General features: G+C 34.6%; 1 protein-coding gene across 1 annotated transcript; it reads right to left on the bottom strand.

Moving 5' to 3' along the window:
• Positions 1 to 14,613: 14,613 nt before the first annotated feature.
• LOC138868822 (uncharacterized) lies at positions 14,614 to 15,295 on the bottom strand. The gene is made up of 2 exons (XM_070146393.1): positions 15,146 to 15,295; positions 14,614 to 15,009 (listed from the first exon to the last, which is right to left on the bottom strand). Exons 1-2 carry the CDS (start codon positions 15,293 to 15,295, stop codon positions 14,614 to 14,616), a joined length of 546 nt encoding a protein of 181 aa, XP_070002494.1.
• Positions 15,296 to 18,881: the final 3,586 nt, after the last annotated feature.

Genomic DNA, 18,881 nt, shown 5'->3' with positions numbered 1-18,881 from the left:
AAGCTTAGACACATTAAGGAGTAATAAAAAACTTGACGGTACAACTACAACAACAGTTACAGATATATTAAATAAATATGAAATAGCAATAAGAAATGAATTTAGTAGTATGACAACAGAAGTAGAAGAACAAAATAAAGAAAAAATTACAAATAGAAATTTAATGACAAAATTAGCAATATGTAATATGTGTTATATAGATGAATATACTTGTGCATTTAGAGACTATTATTATAAAGGAACATATAGTCCAGATGAAAGTAAAGAGATAAGAAAATTATATTTTACAAAATTACCAGAACCCTTTAGCTCAAAAATAATAAAAAGTTGGAACGAAGCAGGACTAGCAGATACATTAGGAGTAAGGATAAAATTTCTACAAAACTGGTTTATAGAATTATGTGAAAAATATAAAGAAAACATGAAAATGGAAAAAATATTAGTAAAAAATTTGGCATGTTGCAAAAGTAGAATAGCACCCCAATTTGGCTGCACAGATAAATATTACAAAAAAGAAGGAAAGAAAAAGAAATTTAAATCAAAATATTCAAAGTATAAATATAGGAAACCAAGAAGAAGATATTATGTAAAAAATTATAAACATAAAAAACCATATAGGAAAAAGAAAAAACTAACAGAATGTACTTGCTATAATTGTGGAAAGCTAGGACACTTAGCCAAAGATTGTAAATTACCAAAAAACCCAAAGAAGAAACAAATTACCGAAATATTGATAGATAATGATAAATATACACAAGTAGAATATGTAGATTATGAATTAAGCAGTGAAGACAGCATATATGAGATATCAGAAAACGAGTTCTCTGAAAATGAAATAAACAAGGATATAGAAGAGTCAGATGAAGAAAATTATGACTGAAAAAGATATACAAATTATACAACAAGAAGAACACCAAGATGAACAATCTTCAGAACAAAAAATAATATTTGACGCTAATATATTTGAACAAATAAAAGGAAAAGAATTGGATCTAAGTATAGACAAAATATTAGAAGTACCAACAATAAAGAATTGGTTTAAAAGACAAAAAGAAGAATACTATGTAGTAAGCCAAAGAGAACATATAATAGATTGTAAATACATCAAAGGTAAAGCACAAATACCAATTTTAAATAAAAGACTACTAAATAAAGAAATACAAGATATAAAAGCAAAAAATCCAATAAAATATGTACACTTAGGAGGAACGGAGATCCTAATAAAAGCATGTTTTAGGGAAGGAATAGATACCCCTATAGAAATATACTTGGCAGATGATAGGATTGTACAACCTATAGAAAAGAGTATAATAAGTGCTGTAAGAGGTAACTTAATATACCAAAAATTTAAATTTATAGTAAGTGCTAACTATTCAGTAGCAGTAGATGATAAAAATATAGATAAATCATTAGTATTATACTGGAAAATGTCTGGAATAGAATTAGCACCAGGAAGTAAAATATTCACAGCAAGATGTAAAAATCTATATGTCTTAACAACAAAACATAAGATAACAGCTAAAAATAAAATAAATAAAATAAAAATAGAAAATCCATTCGAAAGAATAGTATCAGTTATAGACAACAATGATTACAGTTATACAGAAATAGACATGGATGAAGATTTAGAAATAGTAAAAGAAAGATTAAGCACATCAAAACGAATAAATAATGAAATGCCAGAAACATCATCAAGAAGTACATCAAGAAGTACATCAAAAAGAATAAATTATACCACTCCACAAAAATTAATAGAACAAAAAATAGAAGAAATAAACCCACATCATTATTATATAACAGGAATAATGGACCAAAGAAAATATTTAATACTAATAAATACAGGGCAGGAAGAGAATTATGTTATAAGAGAACTAATACCAGAACAAGAGATAGTAACAATAGAACAACAAAATTCAGAACTACCAAAAGCGTTAAGAAAAAACGAAGAAACAACTGAAAAAGAATTAATTATTGGAGGAATACCAATATTAATAAATTTTAAAATATATCAAGGAGATAAAAATATTACACTAGGGATAAAATGGTTAGAAAAAGTCAAACCATATAAATTAGAAGATAGGCAATTAACAATAAGTTATGAAAATAAGAAAATAATAATAAAAAGAACTTTGATATAATGCCAAAGATATACATACTTTCCAAAATAATAGTAGAAGGATATTATAATAGATATTATACACCTATGGTGGATACAGGAGCAGAAGCTAATATGTGTAGACATAATTGTTTACCAGAAAGTAAATGGGAAAAGCTAAAAACCCCTATAGTAGTAACAGGATTCAATAATGAGGGAAGTATGATAACATACAAAGCAAGGAATATAAAAATACAAATATGGGATAAAATACTGACCATAGAAGAAATATATAGTTATGAATTTACAAATAAAGATATATTATTAGGAATGCCATTTTTAGATAAATTATACCCACATATAATAACAAAAACACATTGGTGGTTTACTACCCCGTGTAAACAAAAATTAGGAGCAAAAAGAGTAAATAATAAAGTAAGAAAAACAACACCCTGGATTAAAGGAAGTGAAAAGATTACCCAAAAATTAGAAAATGTAATACAAAGTAACCATAATATAGAGATAATCATTTTCTCAATAAATAAGATAAAACCACTACAAGATAAACTAGAATTACTATATAATGATAATCCACTCCAAGGATGGGAAAAACATCAAACAAAAATAAAGATTGAACTAATAGATGAAAATAGCATAATAACACAAAAACCTTTAAAATACAATTTTAATGATTTAACAGAATTTAAAATGCATATAAAAGAATTATTAGATAATAACTACATACAAGAAAGTAATAGTAAACATACTAGCCCAGCATTTATAGTAAATAAGCATAGTGAACAAAAAAGAGGAAAAAGCCGTATGGTTATAGATTATAGAAACTTAAATGCAAAAACAAAAACATATAATTATCCGATACCAAATAAAATACTAAAAATTAGACAAATACAAGGATATAACTATTTTAGTAAATTTGACTGTAAATCAGGATTTTACCATTTAAAACTAGAAGATGAATCTAAAAAGTTAACAGCATTCACAGTACCACAAGGATTTTACGAATGGAACGTATTACCTTTTGGATATAAAAATGCACCAGGTAGGTATCAACATTTTATGGATAATTACTTCAACCAATTAGAAAATTGTATAATATATATAGATGATATATTGCTATATTCTAGAACAGAGAACGAACATATAAAACTACTAGAAAAATTCATACACATTGTAGAAATATCAGGAATAAGTTTAAGTAAAAAGAAAGCAGAAGTAATGAAAAATCAAATAGAATTTTTAGGTATACAAATAGATAAAAACGGAATAAAAATGCAAACCCATGTAGTACAAAAAATAATTAACTTGAATGAAACACTTGATACAAAAAAGAAGTTACAATCATTTTTAGGATTGGTTAACCAAGTAAGAGAATATATTCCTAAATTAGCAGAAAACTTAAAACCATTACAGAAAAAATTAAAAAAGGACATAGAATATCATTTTGACGAAAAAGATAAAATACATATACAGAAGATAAAAAATATGTGTAAAAAATTACCAAAACTATATTTTCCAGATGAAAAGAAACAATTTACATATATTGTAGAAACTGATTCTAGTGATCACAGCTACGGAGGAGTTCTAAAATATAAATATGATAATGAAAAAATTGAACACCATTGTAGATATTATTCCGGATCATACACGGAACCACAATTAAAATGGGAAATAAATAGGAAAGAACTATTTGGATTATATAAATGTTTGTTAGCATTTGAGCCATATATTGTTTATAACAAATTTATAGTAAGAACAGATAATACACAAGTAAAATGGTGGATAACTCGGAAAGTACAGGATTCAGTAACTACAAAGGAAATAAGGAGACTTGTATTAAATATACAAAATTTTACATTTACAATTGAAGTAATACGGACTGACAAGAATGTTATTGCAGACTACCTATCAAGACAAAGGTACCCAAACAGATGAAAGCCAAGAATCAAAAGACATATTTACAATCCTTACTACTCTATCCTTACAGATGGAGAGTATGGGAAAAAGATTACAACAGCTAGAAAGTCAGCAGCATGACTATAAAAATGCGGAGCTAAGTCAATCGGAAGACTCTAAACTTCCAGAGGTAGAAGGAGACGTTGGGAAACTCCAAAAAACCCATAACACAGTTGCTTTATATACAGCTGCAGGTACAAGCAAACAAGTTAGCAAAAAGCCACATATCAATGTAAACCTAAATACCGTATTTGATAAGCCATTTACATCAAAAAAGCCAAGAGAAGCAATAGTTATAGCCCCACAAACTTCAACCTATGCTAATAGCCTACACCACAACAAAAAGGTATATAACCATATTACTCAAACATATATTGAGAATATATATAAAATCCAGACATTTCTGAACCTAAACCCTAGATCAACAACTACTACAGATCCAACACAAGATTATGTAACCCAAAAACTACAGGGATATAATAGGCTTATAGCCCAGCCAAAAACAAAAGCAAACCTAGTAAAAACATGTTACAACTACGGACTACTTAGCACAGTATATACCCATGACGGAGAAGAAATAATTGGAATACCAGAGCTATACAAAGCATTTGTCACCTTCAAGAGAATTACAAAAGGCAACCTATTCTTCATCAAATTCTATACAGCACCAGCGGAAATACTATATGATGAAATAAAACCCATAATACAGGTGATAAAAATAGGACTAACACGAGATATGATAATACCGGAAGAGATAGAGAAACAACCGGAGATACAGAAAATGGAGATACCAAGTTTCTATGCTAATAAAAGAATAATTGGTATAGCAACTATTATTCAAGAACTAGCTAACAATTATCTACAAGGAAATGCTATCTGGAGCTACTATTCCAGAGACCAATTGATGATATATGCCAACTCGAAGGAACTACGACAAGGAGATATGGATGAAGTCCAGAAATGGATTTTATCATTATTAAAGCCAGAAATGCAACCAACTACCAGAGCATTGAAAAAAGAATTTATTTCAAACGAGTTATTAACAAGATACTGCAAACTAGTAGGACACAAATATCCAGACCACATATGTTCAAAGTGCAACGGAGATGATAACTATGTACCAGAAGTCCAACTAGAATGAAGGTATCAACAAGAAGACAAAAGAAGAAGACAGCTACTGGAAACACATAATGTAAAGTAAATAGTACTAGTCACATTCATGAACAGTAAAGGTCGTTCATGAATAGTAAGAGTCATGTAAAAAAGTCGTAAAGTAAATAGTACTAGTCACATTCATGAACAGTAAAGGTCGTTCATGAATAGTAAGAGTCATGTAAAAAAGTCGTAAAGTAAATAGTACGAGTCACATTCATGAACAGTAAAGGTCGTTCATGAACAGTAGGAGTCGTTTAAATTTTCTATATATTTTGTAAATCAGAGGAAGGGAGGACATCCTCAGACATCCTCACCCTTACCTTCTCTCTCTAATATTCTCTCTTATCTTCTCTCTTGTAAGAAATATCTGAGTTATTTACAAGTATCTAAAACAGCTATGGAGCATTCAAACGAGTTACAAAACCAGGTAAGTTTATTTATAATCATGTTTAACTAAACTCTTATATTCCTTATAATCTCTTAAATATCATAATTGTTTATCATGTTATAGTACTGTTATAAAGAACATCTTGAGAAAGTTTGCCTGTCTAATAATGCTGAGAGTAGTTAAGCCCAGACTATGCCATCCTAAAGTGGAAACCAGTAGGCAAGGAAGCCGTTTAGGGGAGTACACAGAGTTGAGGCGCTGTTAGGGTAAATGATTGAAGCATGAAAAACATGGTAGTGACCAGAAAAGATTGTTCAGTATAACTTATTAAAATATGATAAACTCTATGATAAACAAAGAGGTTAGAGGGAATATGTTTAGTAAACACATGATAAATAATAATTATAAATGAACAACCACACATATTTATTAGAAGAAAATATTGACTACAAAATACTTATGTTATATATCTTTAAGAGACTTAATAACGATGTTAAAAGAAAAATTTACGATATTTTAGTTACTTTTGAAATAATATATGTAATGGAACAAGCATTTACAGAACTAATTGTATCACATGAAATAGATATATTAGATCTATATGAACTAGATTTATATTCAGACTAATGATCACATATCAAGTTAATAAAATCTTTTTATAAATGAAACATAACACTTTTCATTATATAAGATTCTATAATACCCAGAAATGGAAACTTCTTAAAAACCTCAGTAACATAAATAGAAAAATAGATTGTGTTAAATACAATATTAAAACCTGCAAAGATATTATTAGATATAATAAATTACGTAATAAAGCTTTATTAACTATAGAAAATGAAATTGAATTTTATGAAGATAAACTTGAAAGTTATCAACACAGAAAAGAAATAACACTGAGAAATATAGAAACCATGGATATATGTATCAACAGGTATACATCTCAGTATTAATATGAACAAATCAAAAATTGATAGTTACAAATATTTTAAGTACTGGTTAGAAATTCTAAAACATATAAATATGTCAAAAATAATATTAGAAAAAAATATAGAAGAATATCAAAAAACTAAAGATATTAAATACTTAGAATACACACTTGAAAATATAAAAGAAATTTCAAGGTTAATTTCGCTAGCTACAGATAATCATGAAAAAGCATTTAATTCCACAACTACATAAAAAAGATCCTATGAAAAATAAGATGAACTCAAACAACCCCCCCCCCCTTGGCATATGTGCTTAGATTCATGACTTAAAGCTTCTAACAAGTTTATATGATATATTTAGACGTATAAGTATGTTTGTCGCGCCCATTTTTCTCTCAAAATTGGGTTTTGACACGTGACAAATCTTTTAAGCAAGGTGTTAAAAGAGAGAGTCGCCACCTAACGGGTTTGAGGTGCGTTGGGGCACCTATTTGTAAATAACTCAGGTTTAACCAGTTTAAGTTACCAAAGATCGGGTAAAGGCTTAAATTACCTCGAAGAGAGAATGTTAGGCACTCTTCGAGGTCCACAATTGTGGGTCCCGGCCGAACTCGAATTATATAAATTAGTCAGACAAACAAAGACAAAGAAATCAAGAAGTTTGGGAAGTTTTATTAAACACAAATAATTGATTTAAAGACAAGATGGGGCGAGGGGGTCCTAAATTTTTTATCCTAAAGGATCACCCCGTGCAACATAAATAATACTTCGTAACTCCCTCAAGATGGGGTGTTACTTGTATTATTCAGCGGGCACAGACTATCATCTCTTTCTACCCGATTACTATCTTCAAGTTTTTACCTAAAACGCATTAGTTGATTCTAAACCGTGGCTTAGGCATGCACTACCCATCCCATGCCTATGGCCCAGGAGGCGTTTGGACCTCTATTTTGGATGGTTCTTGACTTAACTTAAATTATAAAACTAGGCGACATACAAAACAAGTTGGACTTCATGTAAAATCAATTAAGGGCTCAAGTTAGCCTCCACATATAAGCCACAAATGCACGCAATCAGGTTTTTTACATATTAAGCAGGTGACAAGTTTCGGAATTAATACGAAATGGGGTCCTTAAATTCTATAGGCATGACTTCTACGTGATTCTGAATTTTAAGCATGCAGGCAGTTTCAGATGCAAGGTGCAATCTTATAGACGTGATTTCTAAACAACTACACAATTTAGGGAGATCTAGTATTGCATGCTGATTATTTCAAGTTGTAAGTGATTAAATCTATAGACATGCTATCTAGGTGATTTACGTAGTATTTAGTAGGGATAGACATTCAGAATTACTCAGTTTGATCCTATGGGAATGCTTTCTAATAATGGCAACGAGACAGTGTTGAAAGTTAATATTAGCACTTAAAAAGCGAGTAATAATGTCCTATAGGCAGGATTTCTAACGATTAGTAATTGAAATTGATTTTTTATACTTAGACCCTATAGGCATATCTCCCAAGTGAGCAATTATAATAACAACAATGAATTAGTCAATTAAACTCCTATAGGCATGATTTCTAGATGAATATTGGTGTCTAATGAACATGCTGCAATTATGCAAATTGAGAGATTGGTTATTTTATTTCCTATAGACATGGTATCTAACAAACATACAGAAGCAGAATATGTTAAACGAATTAAACACTCAGGTCCTATAGGAAGGTTATCTAACAACACATAGTACCAGAATATATTGAATAAATTAAACACCTATAAGCAGGATTTCTACCCGTTTCATGCAAATATTAGAATAGACCCATTTCACCAATTTTACTAACACCCCAATTTTATTACAGTATTATTACAGACCCAATGAAATAAATTACAAAGTTATAGCCATAGTAGGCCTTAGACATGCCCAAAGTATACCCAGCCCAGCCAGACCTTCAATTTTGTATCCATACAAGTTTCACCATAGCCTAGAAGTCACGGACAATCCAACACAAAATAGCCAAAACCCAGTAGCCATCACAGATTTAGAAAACAACCGTTTACACAAGCCCATTGGTTCATTTAATAGGTAGAAATGGGTAGAATGGAGAATTTAGGACAGAGTGCCAAGGAACCTTAGACCCTACTGTGTTAGAGTACACAAGGGTATCAAAATGGACCCCGTGTAGTGCTCACACTAGGGAGGTTAATAGACAAGATTCAGGGAATGACCAAGGACCAAGTCCAAGTGTGTCAGAATTCACAAGGGTCTTAGTGTTTAGAGCTCGAGCATTGCTCACACTAGGGAGGTAAATGATAGAATTTAGGTAACCTTGGCTTTTAGCCGACTAAGAATGAGAACTCAAAAGAGCCCAGGTAACAAGTAAAGGAGAATAAATTAAGGTTGAGGGACATCACTGAAGGATACAAACATAGTCAAGTTGAGTACATATAGAAGATAATCGAACAAGCTTTAGGTTTTAAGAACAGACTTAGCAAATTCAGAAGGACAAGTTTAACACCTAGTGCATAAGAAGTCACACATTAACAAACAGGTTTGCAGGATTAGTGTGCACAGACTCATAGTAAGGAAAAGGTTCAAATTATGCTAAGTATAGGTACTAGTGTTACAAGAAGGAATCATATTAATTGGCAATAGAATTTAGATAGGATAGGAACAGATCATTGCAACTACTGGGAAGCCAAGACATGTTAGAAGCATACTAATAAGGAACAAGATCAAACATGCTACATAGGTAGGATATCATCAGAACAAATTTAGAATAGGATAAGAAACAAGCTTGTGCCATATAATGAATGAATATATTCATTCTTTTGAATACAATCAACTAGTCTATTAAAAGGGATATGAAAGCATGTTCAAGTAACAAGATTGATAGCAATATTAAACACTAAAGAAAGGTTAAAGTGCGAAGGTTCTAAACATCAGTAAGTTGCAACACATAGGCTAGATAAGCGTGAAAAAAATTTAATGATCTCAAATCAGGTTTAGGCATGTTTAAAATTACCAACAGAATGAAGTTAAAGATTAAAGAGACCTAAAATTGAAGTAAAGCAATCAGAATTGCACACAAGAACAACAAAAAAAACACATTAAACTACAATCTCCAGAAGTGAAAACATATGCAAATGACAGGTAAATAGGAATGAAGTGGCAAAAGTCCAGCAACTCACTAGTTAAGCAAAAAAATAAGAAAGAACAAAAGTCCACCATATTCTGAATATCAACGAAGAGAAAGAACCCAGAATTTCGGTAGCTTTGGCTTTTAGCCGGCCAAGAACCGGAGTATAGAATAAGAGAATTAGAGAACAAGAGCAATAACTTCAGTTTTAGTAAACATTAACGATTCAGGTCTGTCTTAAAGGGGATTGGGGAGGGGTTTATATTATAGTAGAAATTAAACACCCAAACAAGGAAAATCATCAATCAAACACGAGAAAGGAAAGAATATATTAGAATCAATTAGAATCGATTTTAGGGCATAAATAGAGTAGTTCAGTAAATCAATAGGGAATAACCAATAATACTAAAAAATAAAGGAATACAGAAGATCAAACAGAGAATAAGGAAAATATCGTACCAAAAATCATTTAGCGTCAGATTTAGGGCAAAATAAGGAGATATGACAGATTAAATAGAAATACGAAAAAATAGTCAAACACGGAAAAAGAAGAGTATCAATCGAGAACAAATAAGAAATGAGGAAAAATGTCAAACCCTAGTTGAGACTGACGCCTTGAATCAGACCAAAATTCAAGGACCATTTAATATAACATGTATAGAGACGGAAGTTCGTCCAGATCATCATAGAATCAAAGTAAATCGGCCCATTCTTGAGAGGTAGTTCTTGCCAAAAATAGGGCAAGAACTAAGTGATGCCAAAAACATGCGTATAATGATAGAGTATCACAAAATAGGTAAGTAGATCATGAATTAATTCCATGTTTGAGACGGAATAGGAGAGGATTAGGTGTTACGGCGGCTAGGGTTTGACAGAGAGAGAAGGAGAGGTTGAGAGAGTTCAAGGGCGGTGGGTAAAGGGAAATAGGCTTAGGGTTTCTGGGGGGTTGGATAATAAGATGGGGGATTGATTGTGGGTCGTTGATCTTGGAGATCAACAATCAGGATTTTAAAAGGCCGGGCGGGTATGGATAGCGATCGGGTTGGGTATGGTTTAGGCTTGGGGTTATTGGGCTAGTGTATGGGGTAATTGTGATGAGGTTTGGGTAGTTTTATGTCCGAAAAATAGGTTTAAAATTAGGCTATTATTTAAATACCCAATATTTAGCAAAACTAATTTATAAAAATATATTTAATAAATAACAAAAATATTATTTATGCACTAAAATAATTAAGAATAATAACTTCACATTATAAAAATATAAAAAGTTATTTTATGCATAAATAATGTATACACGAACATAGGCTATTATTGCAAAAATGTGCAATTAGCCTAAAAATGCAAATGTATTTATGAAAAAATGCAGTAAAATATTTAAACATACATGTTGGTGCAAAAAAATAGGTTTAGATGATTAAATCCTCATAAAAAATAATTTGAAGGATAATTATTGAATATTTGTATAATAAAATGTAGAAAGAAATTGATTTAAAACTTTTAATAAATTATGAAAAATTATGTAAAATGCTTGTTTAGGTTTATAAACTAAATGATGATTCAAATATACTATTTTTAAAGTATATATATACAATTTAAAAATGTGAGAGAAAAATTGGGTATCAACAATTGCCCCTCTTTACTTGGGAATGATGGAAGAATTGTTGGGTAAAGAAAATAATGATCAATTTTAGCCGAATAAAATGAGGAATGATGTTATTAAAAATGGGGGCCGAACCGTGGTTCCTGAGTTGCCTACATATCCCTGGTGTTACGCGAATCAGGCCATGTGTAGTTTTGGATCCAACGATGAACGAAACTGGTAGAGTTGTTATAGGAATGGTCGCATGTTTCGGAAAGGGTTCTTTTGGGTGGGACAATATCAGATGAATTTATGCGGAGTTATGAATGTGATTTTAAAACATAACGGGTAAGTTATAGAGCAAGTATCTAAATAGCCATAGAGTAAAAATGGGTAATTTATGGGGGTCGATTACTTTTGAAATAAATGTAGGATGTGAATGCTATGAGCGGAAACAGGAGCAAATATTGCTCCCGTTTGAAGAACAGTTACTTCTTGGATTACCTGGAAAACTTAAAACCCGATGCATGCAAAAATATATATGGATTATCGCGAGAATTTAAAGATGATGCAAATTTCCTTTGGACCATGAAGGTTGTCTTTGGACGGTGAGGATGATGTCCTTTGACCATGACGTCCCGGGCAATGAATCATGATATAAGGGAATCGCAGGCCATGAAATAATGTTCTCGGGTCATGAAAATGGTGCCTCTGAACTATGACACCTTTGAATAATGATGTGCAATATTGAGAGATCCTTAGGCCATGGTATGGTGTCTTTAGGCTATGAGGATAACGCCTTCGGACTATGATGCCTTTGGATAAGATGGCGATGTTTTAGCCCATGAGATGCAAAGACATGATGCTGGGTCATATAAGCGAAACGAGATAGCAATTAGTCTTGTTATAAGATTGGGGCAGAGCTTAGCCCCGAGAAAGCAAAAAATAGTGCTAGATTTCAAGTAGCATAGCATTCGGTATTATTCAAGGAAAGGCAGAGTTTAACCTTATGTAGTTGAGGAGGAAAGGCTTAGACTCATGCAAAAAAAGGAGACAATGCTTAATCTCATGCAATGGAAAGGCAATGCTTAGCCTTATGCAGTTGAAGAGGCAGGGCTTAGCCTCATGCAAAATAGGAGACAGGGCTTAGTCTCATACAATGGAAGGCAGTTCTTAGCCTTATGCAGTTGGGGAGGCAGGGCTTAGCCTCATGCAAAATGGGAGACAATGCTTAGTCTTATGCAAGAAAGGGAGACAAGGCTTAGTCTCATGCAATAGAAGGTAGTGCTTAGCCTTATGCAATTGAGCAGGCAGAGCTTAGCCTCATGCAGAATGGGAGACAGGGCATAATCCCATGCAATGGAAGGCAGTGCTTAGCCTTATGCAATTGAGGAGGCAGGCCTCATGTAATTAGGGAGGCAATGCCTAGCCTCATGCAAAATAGGAGACATGGCTTAGTCCCATGCAAGGAAAGGCAATGCTTAGCCTTATGCAGAAAGGGAGACAATGCTTAGTCTCATGCAATTAGGAGACAATGCTTAGTCTTATGCAAGGAAAGACAATGCATAGCCTTATGCAATTGAGGAGGCAATGTTTAGCCTCATGCAAAGAAAAGACAATGAGTGATAGTAGAGTGTTTCTTATCTTGAGACATGTTTGCAGTTGGCAATTTTTTCGTTATGAAGATAGTGATTTTGATATGTATGTATTTGCGAATACTCCTGTTATGTTCATTGTTCCAGCACCCAAAGAAATATCGTAAGTTTTGCAGGGGAGGTTGGTTCATGCCTTCGATTGCTTGCTTTGCTCTGGAGATCCTGTTTGAGTTACCCTAGGTAACATCTGGCTGCTATAGAAATAAAGTTTTCGAAAAATATGCATGCATTTGATAAATGTAGTCATTTAAAACATAGTAGTATGTAATATCAAGTAATTAGATGAACCAATGATTGTGACACTCTTAGAGACATTGCGAATTTCTTTGCTTTAGAATTTTGAGGGTCTTCCTCAAAATTCTACCCCAGTTTAATAAGCAATTCTTCGGTTGTTCCGCATATGATAAAATTGGTTGGACTTGCTCCGGAATTTTGAGGGTCCTCCTCAAAATTCTGCCCCAGTTTCTGACCAGGGGGAAAATGAAGATTTTATTAAGATGTGACCCAATCCACCCACAGGCTGCCTACATATCCCCTATTAAACAGGAATCAGGTCAAGTATAGTTCAATTACATCAAATGAAGAAATGTAAACAATCTAAACATAGTATCTCTTGACTGCGTCTGAATTGATAGTTTATGGCCAAATCTCTCCGTCCATTTTGCAAGTATGAGTGCTCCTCCTGTTAGTACTCGATGAACCATGTAAGGACATTTTCAGTTGGGTGAAAACTTCTCTTTGGCTTCATCCTAACGTGGAAAGATTCGCTTCAGCACCAGCTACCCCGATGTGAATTGTCTGGGTTTGACCCTTTCGTTAAAATCTTTGGACATTCTATTCTAATAAAGTTGACCATGACATACCGCATTCATTCTTTTCCCGTCAATAAAAGCTAGTCATTCGTAGCGACTTCTTATCCATTTTGCATCACTGAGCTCAGCTTCTTGTATAATTCTTAAGGAAGGAATTTTGACCTCAGCGAGAATGACAGCTTCAGTAACGTAGACCAACATGTAGGGAGTTTCTCCAGTTGATGTGCGAACTGTGGTACGATACCCCAATAAGGAAAATGGTAATTTCTCGTGCCATTACTTGTGGCTGTCTACCATCTTTCTCAATATTTTCTTAATATTCTGGTTTGCGACCTCCACGACTCCATTCATTTGAGACATGTATGTTGTGGAATTCTTATGCTTAATTTTGAAGGTTTCACACATGGCTTTCACTAAGTCATTATTGAGGTTGGCGGCATTGTCGGTGATGATGGATTCAGGTACCCCAAATTTGCAAATAGTACGATACCTGACAAAATCTGTGATGACTTTCTTGGTTACAGCCTTGTAAGATGTAGCCTCAACCCATTTTGTGAAGTAGTCTATGGCCACTAAAATGAACCTGTGCCCGTTCGAATTGGGGGGCTCGATCGGACCGATGACATCCATTCCCTAAGTGGCAAAAGTCCAAGGTGCACTCGTTGTATTGAGTTCATTTGGTGGTACCCGTACCATATCTACATGTATATGGCACTGATGACACTTTTGGACATATCTGATACAGTCTATTTCTATAGTTATCCAAAAATATCTTACTCTGAATATCTTCTTAACTAAAACAAAATCGTTCATGTATGGTCCGCAAGTTCTGGAATGTATCTCTTCGAGCAGTTTTGAAGCTTCCTTGGCGTCAACGAACCGTAATAATCCTAGGTCTGGAGTCCTTCTATATAGAATTCATCCACTTTGGAAGAAATGGTTGGACAATCTTCGGAGTGTGCATTTTTAGTATGATTTGCATGCTCCGGGTATTCTCCTTTTGCCATGTATTCCTTGATATCATGGAACCACAGATTCCTATTCATTTCTTCTTCAACATGAGCGCAATAAACTGGATAATTATGGATTCTTACTGGAATAGGATCGATGAAATTCTTATCCGGGTGTTGTATTATGGAAGACAAAGTGGCCAATGTGTCTGCAAACTCATTCTGGATTCTCGGAACATGTTTGAATTCTATCTTTGTGAATCTTTTCATCAACTCTTGCACATGATACAGATACGGTAGTATTTTGATATTTTTTCTAGCCCACTCTTCTAGAACCTGATGACCAGAAGGTCTGAATCACCAATTACCAACAATTCCTGGATATTCATGTTAATGGCCAAATTGAGCCCCAAGATGCAAGCCTCGTATTCTGCCATATTATTGGTGCACGAAACCTGAGCTTTGCGGATACCAGGTAGTGCTGACCTATCTCTGGCACCAAAATGGCTCCAATACCCACTCCTTTGAAGTTTGCGTCCCCATCGAAGAACATTCTCCAACCGTCATAAGTTTGGGTGATATCTTCTCCTACAAATGATACTTCTTTATCGGGAAAATACATTTTTACTGGTTCGTATTCTCCTCATACAAGATTTTTTGCAAGGTGATCTGCTAATTCCTGTCCCTTGACTGCCTCATGAGTCACATAGACAATATCAAATTCACTCAACATTATCTTCCATTTTGCTAGTTTCCATGTAGGCATGGCTTTCTGGAAAATGTATTTCAGAGGATCTATCCTTGATATGAGATATGTGGTATATGCATAGAAGTAGTGCCTCAATTTCTGAGCTATCCACATCAGGGAACAACAGGTGCGTTCCAGCAAAGAATACCATGCTTCATAGGGTGCGAACTTCTTACTAAGATAGTATATGTCCTGCTCTTTTCTTCCCATCTTATCGTGTTGTCCCAAGACACAGGCGACCCATCTAATACGGAAAAATAGAGTAGCAGAGGTCTGCCAGGTTCTGGCGGGACCAAAACTGGTGGTGTGGACAAATATTCCTTGATTTTGTCAAAAGCTTTCTGGCAGTTTTCAGTCCAACTTGTTGCAGCATCCTTCTTTAACATTTTGAAAATTGGCTCACAGATCACAGTCGATTGTGCTACGAAGTGGCTGATGTAATTGAGATGCCCCAAGAAACTCATCATATCTTTCTTGTTCTTTGGCGGTGGAAAATCCTGGATAGCTTTGACCTTTGATGGGTCTAGCTCTATTCCTCAGCGTCTGACGATGAATCCTAACAACTTTCCGGTAGGGACCCCAAAAGCACATTTTTCAGGGTTTAGATTCAGATTGTTCCTTCGAAGCCAATCAAAGAACTTTCTCAAATACGCTATATGATCTGTACCCTTCTTGGATTTGATGATGAAGTCATCCACGTACACTTCTATCTCCTTGTGTATCATGTCGTGAAAATGGTTGTCATGGCTCTCATATAAGTGGCTCCAGCATTTTTCAAGCTAAACGACATCATTTTATAGTAGTACACCCCCCATAGAGGGATAAAGACTATATTTTCAGCATCCTCTTCATCTATCCAGATATGATGATATCCTGTTAAGCAATCCACAAAGGATTGTAGTTCATGCTTGGCACAATTGTCGATTAGTATGTGTATATTGGGAAATGGGAAATCATATTTGGGAATTGCTTTGTTTAAATCTCGATAATCGATGCATACCCTAACTTTCCTGTCCTTCGGAACCAGCACAATATTGGCTAACCAGGTTGGATATTCAACCACTCTGAGAATCTTAGCTTTGATCAACTTAGTGACTTCCTATTTTATTTTCAAACTCATATCTGGCTTGAACTTTCCGAGCTTTTGTTTCAGTGGTAAGCACTTGGGATCGGTAGGTAACTTGTGAGCCACTATGGATGGGCTCAGATCGGTCATATCATCATAAGGCCATGCAAAGATGTCTTCATACTCTTTTAGGAAATGAGTGTATTCTTTTTTCTCTGATGGTGATAGGTGAATGCTAATACGAGTTTCTTTGACTGTTTCAGAATCTCCCAGATTGACTATCTCGGTCTCATCCAAATTGGACTTAGGCTTGTTCTCAAAATTTTCCACTTCTCTGACAATTTTCTCGGGTATTATGTCTTCTTCTTCTATTTCCTCTGAATCACTATCCTTATGTTGCATTGTCTCATTATATGTCACAGTTGTTGGTTTAACAGGATAAGTAATAATAATGTTGTAGAGAAATGTAACAAATAATAATGAATACTAAAATAGCAATGCATTAAATAAATCTTAAAAACAAATACGGCTCGGTGAATCGAGCAATTATTTCAAAACAAAATACGTCCAAACGAAATATTGAAAATGTCTTAAATTCTTAAAATTGCTTTTTAAAAATAGATCATGTTAATTGCCAGGCTACCTAGGAACTCGACGGGCCCGGGACGGTGGAACAGTCCAGTTCTTAAGAACATCTCCTTTTCCCACGGTCTGAATTGTAAGGTCTTCCTCCTGCTCCTCCTTATTAACTATTGCATTGCAATACATGTCTTCATCGTCCAGAAATGATTCCTCAAGCCAACCAAAGTCTCATATTCTTCAGATCCCTATATCACGTCAGTTTGTTGAAATGTCTGGTACAAATGCGATATTGGCTGTTCAAGAGGGTAATAAGGACCACTCCATGGTAGTGACCAATTCTGATACTTGTGCCAAGTGTATTCATACCCAAGCCCAAAAGTTGTGCTATTATGCTTTAGCTGTATCTGTTTGGTGATCCCTTGGAGATTCTTGTCGAGGCCCTTGCAAATTTCATACCTTGTCCATAACAATATACTTTCAATCTTGTTACTTCACTATTTGTCCTTCTTAATTGAATTGATGCGCTCGATGCGATGGTACATTTATCCACCCAACTTTCTTCTATTCTCGACGACCGTAATAGTCTGATTAGTATAAATGGGATTGCTTCCATCCCCGTAGATGATTACTTCCTGATGATTCCATTCAAACTTTACGGCCTGGTTTAGAGTGGAGGCTACGACCCCAGCAGCATGTATCCAAGGTCGTCCCAACAACAGATTGTATGTGGCATATATGTCCAATACTTGAAATTCAACATCAAACCAAGTCGGGCCCATCTGCAAGCCCAGGTTGATTTCCCCAATCGTGGCCCTTTGGGACCCATCGAATGCTTTCATGTTCATAGTTCCTGCTCGTATCTCATGCAAAACTTATCCAACCTCTTCAAAGTAGTCAATGGACAAATGTTGAGACTCGAACCCCCATCTATCAGGACCCTGGCGATGAATTTGTCCTCAAATTGCATTGTGATATGTAGTGCCCTGTTGTGTCTCAATCCTTCTGGTGGCACCTCGTCTTCGTGAAAAGTGATCTTGTGGCTTTCCAACAGTTGTCCCACCATGTTGTCCATCTCCCCACTGGTAATGTTGTTGGGTACATAAGCTTCGTTCAACACTTTAATCAGTGCATTCCTATGTGCCTCAGAATTCTGTAGTAGTGATAAAATAGATATCTGAGCAGGGGTTTTGTTCAGATGATCAACCACAGAATACTCTCTTGTTTGCACCTTTCTTCAAAGATCATCCAGGCCAATTTCAATGATAGGCTGCTTTGGAGCGGCTTCTTTACTTGTTCCTCCCTTATACTCGGACGTGTAAACCCTGTCCTGGTCATACCTTGTGCTACACTGATTTCTTCCATTTTCCCCTTTTCTTTCCTTCGCGCTTCTGTAGCATAGTCCCAAGGTATGGCATTAGACTTGAAGGATGGTGTGGGTGCTACTGTCACGGTGAAGGGTGTGGTCACTTCCACCTCAAACGGAGTTGGCGTAGCTAGGGGTGTTGTTACTTCAACCTCAAACAGGGCCGGTGCGGTTACTTCAACCTTAATTGGTGACTAAATCTACACCACAATAGGTGTGAGAATGAATGGAGGTATTTTAGGTTTATCCCCTTCACGAATGAGCCCGATTGATCCTTCTGGATCCCATTCTTCATCAGTTTCGCTCATATTTACCCCCTCACCCCTGTGATCTGGGAGAAGATTGTTGCGAATATTAGGTGCAGCCTCTTTTGCTTGTATAACCTTGGTGTCAATCAACGTCTTGATCTTATCCTTCAAAGTGCGACATTGAGCGATAATATGACCCTT

Source organism: Nicotiana sylvestris, chromosome 5 (assembly GCF_000393655.2).
Source record: "Nicotiana sylvestris chromosome 5, ASM39365v2, whole genome shotgun sequence".
Classification (NCBI taxonomy): domain Eukaryota; kingdom Viridiplantae; phylum Streptophyta; class Magnoliopsida; order Solanales; family Solanaceae; genus Nicotiana; species Nicotiana sylvestris.
The sequence above is the reverse complement of the archived record's forward strand: the minus strand, read 5'-3'. Positions and strand labels throughout refer to the sequence as shown.

Excerpts from the sequence above, each read along its gene's own strand:
- LOC138868822 (XM_070146393.1), bottom strand. The coding sequence starts at position 15,295 with ATGTATTTTCCCGATAAAGAAGTATCATTTGTAGGAGAAGATATCACC. Across the intron at positions 15,010-15,145 it reads AGATAGGTCAGCACTACCTG|GTTCTAGAAGAGTGGGCTAG; the intron begins GTATCCGCAAAG and ends TCTGGTCATCAG.